Source organism: Bombus vosnesenskii, unplaced genomic scaffold (assembly GCF_011952255.1).
Source record: "Bombus vosnesenskii isolate JDL3184/JDL3185 unplaced genomic scaffold, Bvos_JDL3184-5_v1.1 scf7180000014458, whole genome shotgun sequence".
Classification (NCBI taxonomy): Eukaryota; Metazoa; Arthropoda; class Insecta; order Hymenoptera; family Apidae; genus Bombus; species Bombus vosnesenskii.
Window position 1 is genome coordinate 6,315 of NW_022883463.1, and position 6,863 is coordinate 13,177.

General features: G+C 34.5%; 1 protein-coding gene across 1 annotated transcript; it reads right to left on the reverse strand.

The window, feature by feature from the left end:
* Positions 1-940: 940 nt before the first annotated feature.
* On the reverse strand, positions 941-6,298 carry LOC117239901 (dual specificity tyrosine-phosphorylation-regulated kinase 1A-like). Its single transcript, XM_033505735.1, has 6 exons — positions 6,099-6,298; positions 5,316-5,961; positions 4,561-5,217; positions 4,038-4,123; positions 3,059-3,183; positions 941-1,991 (listed from the first exon to the last, which is right to left on the reverse strand). The coding sequence occupies exons 3-6, from the start codon at positions 4,569-4,571 to the stop codon at positions 1,455-1,457; spliced, it is 759 nt and encodes a 252-aa protein (XP_033361626.1). The 5' UTR covers positions 4,572-5,217; positions 5,316-5,961; positions 6,099-6,298; the 3' UTR covers positions 941-1,454.
* Positions 6,299-6,863: the final 565 nt, after the last annotated feature.

A 6,863-nucleotide genomic window follows, 5' to 3' on the forward strand; every position in this document is an offset into this window, starting at 1 on the left:
ATTAGGAAGTTATTTTAAGATGACAAGATATTTCACGTCTTCTATTTAAATATAGCGTTAAATTTTAATTCCGTCAATTCGTGTATACTCGTACATCGAATTTCCTTTTCTCATGTCATTTCTTTTCTTTCATTTCACATTTAATTACAAAGATAAAGTGTAAGTACGTTCCTCATAAAATTAATATCAAATGTCGCAAAATATACAAAAGTAAACTAAGAAGAGGGGTACATATTATTACACAAACTGTCGTTCATATTGCATATGTACATATGCAGTATAAAAACAATACTTTTTAGTTTTTAATCTCTTGTTTAAATAATCCTAATATCTAAATTTGTATCGGTCATTGATTCGATATAACTGCGTTTATTGGAAGTAATTAAGCTATAGCCTGCGCACAAGAGAAGAAGGAACAAACACGTATAGTATACACGCTTAAATAACAAAATTAAGTCAGTTTACGTTCAATGTGAACTTGATCAAAGTTCCAGTCTCGAATTATAGAGTTTCTTACTATCAGTTTACAAAATTCGATATTACGATTATGTACCGTATTTGAAAAACATAAAATGCTTTGTTCAATTTTAAATAAAACTAATATTTACCAAAGCGAATACGAAAAAAATGTTATCATCAAACTCAATTTTCAATTATCAAACTTAATCCAGCACAAATACAAATGTTCTTCGTGCTTTTTTACTTTTACTACTTTTCAACTCTCTATAGTTCGAGATTTGAGTTCCGCTAACTTTCTTTCTACTGCGCATGCGCAACAGGAAAACTTGAATTACACGTAATAGTCAAAAATTCGAAAATCTTATCCTTTCGTGGCAGCGAAAGTAACCTAGGACTAGAGGTTCCATAACATTAATAATAATAAGGCAATAATATTAATATTAATAATAATGTAATCGAGTACTACTAACAATATTAATAATAATAATAATAATAATAGTATGGTAATGGCAAGATACACGCGGGTATAAATTAATCATTCCTTTCGTAATATCTACGACGTCTTCGGGATATTCTTTAGAAATTACTTTATTTCTGGTCAATATTCATTAACGAGCAACTTTTCTCTCTGTTTCTTATCACGATTTTTTTCACTTCATCACAATTGTACCGTTAGAAATTATTCAAAACATTGTTAAAATGTCCATGAAATATATGCAATTGCCGTATTGAATAAGCGAGTAATGAAGTTGCTGTTTCACTGAATAAAAGTGAAATCTCCAATGCGTGTGCTCAAGTATATAAGTTAAAAAAAGATTGGTACATCAATGCCTATTATTCTTAATCGATATTCATCATTTAACAATTAGGACCGAATTTTTACAAACCAACTCTAAACCACGACCCAATTTACAAATAAAAAGATCGATGTGTAAATTAACTATCAACTATTAATCTCCAATCCTATGTGAAGATATAATGTTCGGACCAAATTTCTAAACTAACGTGGACAATTCATGCGGACTATTGGTGGTTGCTGCGCTACTTAGATCCAATGTGGCAGCCGGAAGACCAGGACTGACGCTGCCGGTTGCTTCCCGTGGCAAATGCTGCGATCTATTTAGCTTATTTCCAGGACTCGGTGGCGATCTATCTGCTGGTGTATCCGGTGGCGTAACCACGTTTCTGTGTCCGCTCACGTTCAGATGATTGTGCGTCGCCGCGATCGGAGCTGGCGATGAGAGCAACAAGGGCGGTGGGGACATTGACACGTGTCGATGATGATGATGGTGATGATAGTGTTGGTACTGTGCAGCTCGGCCGTGCGTTGCGTGGTTGGTATTTAGTTGGTTCGTCACGGGCCCGACTTTCGTTGGGCAGCCAGCATGGTGGATGGTTAACGGGCCACGTAGTTGTTGTTGCTGTTGTAGCTGGGGCTGGTTCTGGTGCTGTTGCAGCTGCTGCTGACGCTGCAGCTGTACCGCCGCTTCGCACTGTTCGCGCGCTAACGCCTTCACGGCATTCGTCTTCTCCTACGAAATAAGAATGATAGGTTAGGTTGTAGTCAGGGGCCATAACAAATTAAAAAAGTTATAATATAAGAATTTACATTTTAGTTGAAATGATTCTAGTTACGAATAAGTATTAAAGATGATTCAAATCTTTTTCGTTACCGATAACCATGGTGAAAACTCTTTTGGATTACTTTCAGCCATTGTCAATCTTATTGTCTTATTATACTACATGCTTGAAGTAGAAGGAGGGGTACAGAGAAAAAGACTTTTTCTCAGTAAATATAATCGTTACTCAATTATTTTGTTCAACAGTTTTACAAATCTCCCAAAAATAAACGAGAATACGAAAATACACTGAATATCGTGTGTATGGTTATTTATAAAATCCCCTTGAAATAGTTGCGATCGCGGATCACATAAACAAACGAACCTGTCATTCTACAGAGTATCTTTTTCGGTGATATTATGCAAACGTAAATGTAACTTCGGTAGAACTCCTCGAGAACTTGTAAGCTTATATGACTCTGACCCAACCAGTCCATTCTAAAGTGTATAATTTATAAAAGGGGATTATATTAATACGCGGAGGATGTGGTAGGTGGTAAGTTTTGCATATGAATGTTTGTTGATACAACGAATGGTTAAATGGAGGTTTTCATGGATGTGATAAGGACTAGATCGAATGTTTTAACACTTATAACTAGAATGCGTATTTTTATACAAGTTTGTAGTTTTACGAACATAATCAAAGAAATAAAATTTTAATAGAGATTTGTTTTCTTATATACGTATATTTTAGCGCATTTTATGCATTTCGCGCCATTTGCGTACTTTTCAATTTCGCACGAACGTATAAAGATCCGCAATATAATTATAACGCTTCTTAAAAATGTGAAAAATCCTGGTTTCCTAAAAGCTTGCAATTGATTTCAGAAAAATTTTTATGAACTCTACCAGATAAATTATGGTAACTCTGAAAAACAAAATTTCACGATAAAATGATTTCCGGGTAAAATACACATAAAAGATGATTTAGACGTGTTTGAACGTGTTCGTTTTCTTTTTTAATAGCGATATGTTCTTACCCTCTGCCACACGAAGACGTTATGGACCATTGCGCATCCACAAAACACGATGCCAAGGCCTATGAAAACCGACGTAACGATTGCCGGCGTCGAATGAAACTGGATGAATGTATACAATATCATACCTGAAAGCATTGTTAGAGGATCATTATAACACGTATGCCATAACAAGCGGGACAAAGAATCAGCGCAAATACATATTCTCAATACATATAATTCTCGAAGCGTAAACTATATACATATGCTTTTAATTGAAATTTTCAATACTAGTTGCAAATTATTTTTCAATTAATTTATTATTTAAGTCTTTATATATCAATTCTCGACGAATAAATTACTTAAATTATAGAGAATCTATCTTCAGACAATAGAGAATTCAATATTTTTGGTCGTTAAGTAATTTACAAATTTCTAAAACGATTACGTTCGAAGTTTTGGACAGTATTTGAAGTTTCTAACATGACATTAAAAAAAAATAAATAAATTTTATGATATAATTAAAAAAACATTGTAGTCTATCATAATTTCTATTCCGTCAAATTTATTAAAACGCAGTTTTCTTCTGAACAGAGTCAAAATGTCCGTCTTGAATCGAGTTCAACAGCTTAACGATCGATCGAGCGAATGATAGCTGTGTAAACTAGCATGACACAACGTAAACTTTAGATTAGATCTCGATCCATCCACCAGCCGTATTCATGCATGACATGAATATTCTGTTTCAGCTCTTTATAAATTAATCTGTTAAAACTTCTCTAAAAGACGATCATTTTTTATTTTTCTAAGAAAAATAATGACTATTCGGCGTTAAAATTAACTTTATTTCCATTGGATTTCTAAACTGATTTCATACACTCAGAGATAGTTCACAGTATCTTTTAGATTCATGCCTGAATTCAAGAAAAATTAAACGTATAACTTATGTACTAGTATCTTTCAAAAGGTTAAAGTTGACAGAATTGAAGGAATTGGTTCTTACCAGTTAGAAAGACGGGAATGCTAATGAAAAACCCTCCGACAGCACATATCCGGCTGATGGATGATTTTTGCAGGTACTTGTTACTCCTGAAACAGACAAAATTTGAAGTGGAAGTCAGTTTCACGATTCTATGATAATTGAGCGAAATATAAAGGAACCAGTTTTTTGTTTAACAGCCAAGAATCTTTCAAAAATTCTACTGTAATTGATACTTCAAATATATTTAGTCAGACAAAGGATAATCATAATCGCAACGTTAATCTTAACTTTAATTCAAGGATCAAACAGTATCATTATACATATAAAAGTAAACATAAAGTCTATCCACATTATTGTTATTGTTATTATTATTATTATTATTATATGTTATTCTATAATTGATTTTTATTTCTTTATTATCAATATTATTCTATTTTCTATAATGATTCAATTATAGATCTTATTTTTTGTCAATCATATTTCACTGAAAAGATCACTTTGAAAATAATCTAATAGTAAAAAATGAAAAATAATCTTTTTCTACCTTGTCTTCATTTTTTACAAACTCTGTCCACCGCCGTAAACCTATTAAATGCATGAAACGACAAAGCAAAGCTGCTTCACATAATTCCCCGCTCACGCAGTGTCAATCAGCTCACGACCGCAAACGATACTGCTAATTTCCAGCGACCACGAACGATTTCACCGTAATTGCCGGTGTGAAATTTACCAATACGTGCTCGAATTGGTCAATAATGGATAGAGCGCTCTTGCACACACTAATCTACCAACAAATAATATTGACTCAATTGAACAACAGCGCCTAGATTAACGGACAAACCGCATGTTCCAAACAGATTTACAATCACGGCAGAAAATACATGCCGTTATAGATGTTTCCTGGTCAAGACTAATTTCCACGCGTTAAGAACATTGTAACCGGAATCTAGGAAGAACTAGCACTTCCTGGAATAATACTATTGTGTCCTCGATGAATGTCTCTCCGCAATGCCCTCGAGTGAGTTGTTTTTGTCTTTGGTCGTACGACGTCCGGGATGAGAATTCGGGGAACGGTTTTGCGCTGCTTTAATACTCGCACAATCATCCATCCATGGGACTGCATCTTTTTAGGAGGACCAGTGATTAATCTTTTCCCACTCATTTTCATCTCTAATTTCTCATGAGGCTAAGATTCCTGCATCTTTTATCATAATAATTTATTAATACTATTAATAAATTGAGACAATTTTACACGTCGTATTTTGCGTTATAAGATGACTTGTAATTTGTAAAATTTACCTGTAAAATTCCTTTGTTTGTTTTACCGAAGCAATAGTTGGCATTTCTATACGACAATAAGAATTTGTTAATACTAATAATTTGTAAGGTTATCATGTTATCATTCTTCTAATGGATAGTATATTATTGAAACTTTTTTAATATTGAAACGCGATATTTTTTTGGAGAAGAAGTGCATAGTAGTAAAGAGTTGAATTCTACGGACGTAAAAAGTGGACATAACATTTTCTGTACATGGAGTCGCCTGGCCTAAACATTTTATGATTTCCGGGCAAAAAACAGACGAATCCAGCGCTGATTTTAAAGCAGCTTCATCCAAATAAGCCACAATAAGAAATTCCCACGAAACAGTTGCGTTCATCCCCTTTCGAGATCGCCGACCTCTTTGAATGCGTTTCAAGTGCGTCGTACCAATGAAACTTCGAGTTCTAGACTAATTTCTCAGCCTTTCGCGTTAAATTTAACCTTCCGCGTTAGTGTATTTCGGACGAGCTCCTATTTTACGCTTTCGTCGACTTCACCAACGTAACACGCAGCATTCGCAAGTAAAACTGTCTCTTAAATTTGATGTGACACCGATACACGACGAGAAGAATCACAATGCCATTTTTATTCCACTTCGTTAATTTTTCGTCGTAAGGTTTAGCTGTAAATAGGATTAAAAAAATTTAGATTAACGAGGAATTTAAAATTGATCTGTTAAATCAACAATTTCCATTAGTTGTCGATAGATTTTATAAACCTCAGATTACTGAGAAATTATACACATTGCAAAATATTTACCATTGGTTACCCACGCTACACGTAAATTTGATCAATCTACCAATGCACTAACACTGCAATAAATTTCTATTGCAACATTCCACGCTCCTTTGCCGCACCTTAAACTCCTCGCTAGATTTATTCCACCTTAAAGTGTCACATAACTCCTACGACACCGATATCAAATCTTAAACTCCACCAAATTCCAGAGAAACTTGATTTCGTCGAGAGTAAGAGATTAAACTTAAAAAGCAATTTATTTCATCTTTAAACTATCCCAAACTTCTTAAATATAATTTATATATATAAAATATTATACACTTATTGTGTGCATTATATATTTCAAGAACTTTGCAATAAAAAATAAAACTTATTACATTTAAGATATGGTTATATCGCACAGGCTCGAATATGATAAAGAGGTTAAATAAATGTCTCGAATCTCCGCAACAAACTCACACAAACCACCTAAAACACGTATACACAATGTGCATTCACTACGAACTCGATTCCCATTCCCTGCCAAAATCACAGGCATGCAGAGTCAATTTCACTGCTCGAGCTCAGTTCGCTGTGGAGTGCCGAAGCGTGCAGACGTGTCTCTAGTGCCCAGCGTAGTTCGAAAACAACACGTGTCGCCCAACCGTCGAAAGAGAACACAGCTAAGTGCCCCTTACCCCCTAGGGAGAAGAAAATCCCACGCACCTAACCCCAACACGAATACTAGCCTCACAGCCTCACGACTAGTTGTTCATTCCGAATTAACTAGCTCGATGATGGTCCAGC

Bases quoted from the DNA above. Each gene is read 5' to 3' on its own strand.
- LOC117239901 (XM_033505735.1), bottom strand. The intron at 3,184-4,037 runs GTAAGAACCAAT...CAATGCTTTCAG, and splicing joins CATTCCCGTCTTTCTAACTG to GTATGATATTGTATACATTC. The intron at 1,992-3,058 runs GTAAGAACATAT...CTTATTTCGTAG, and splicing joins ACGTCTTCGTGTGGCAGAGG to GAGAAGACGAATGCCGTGAA.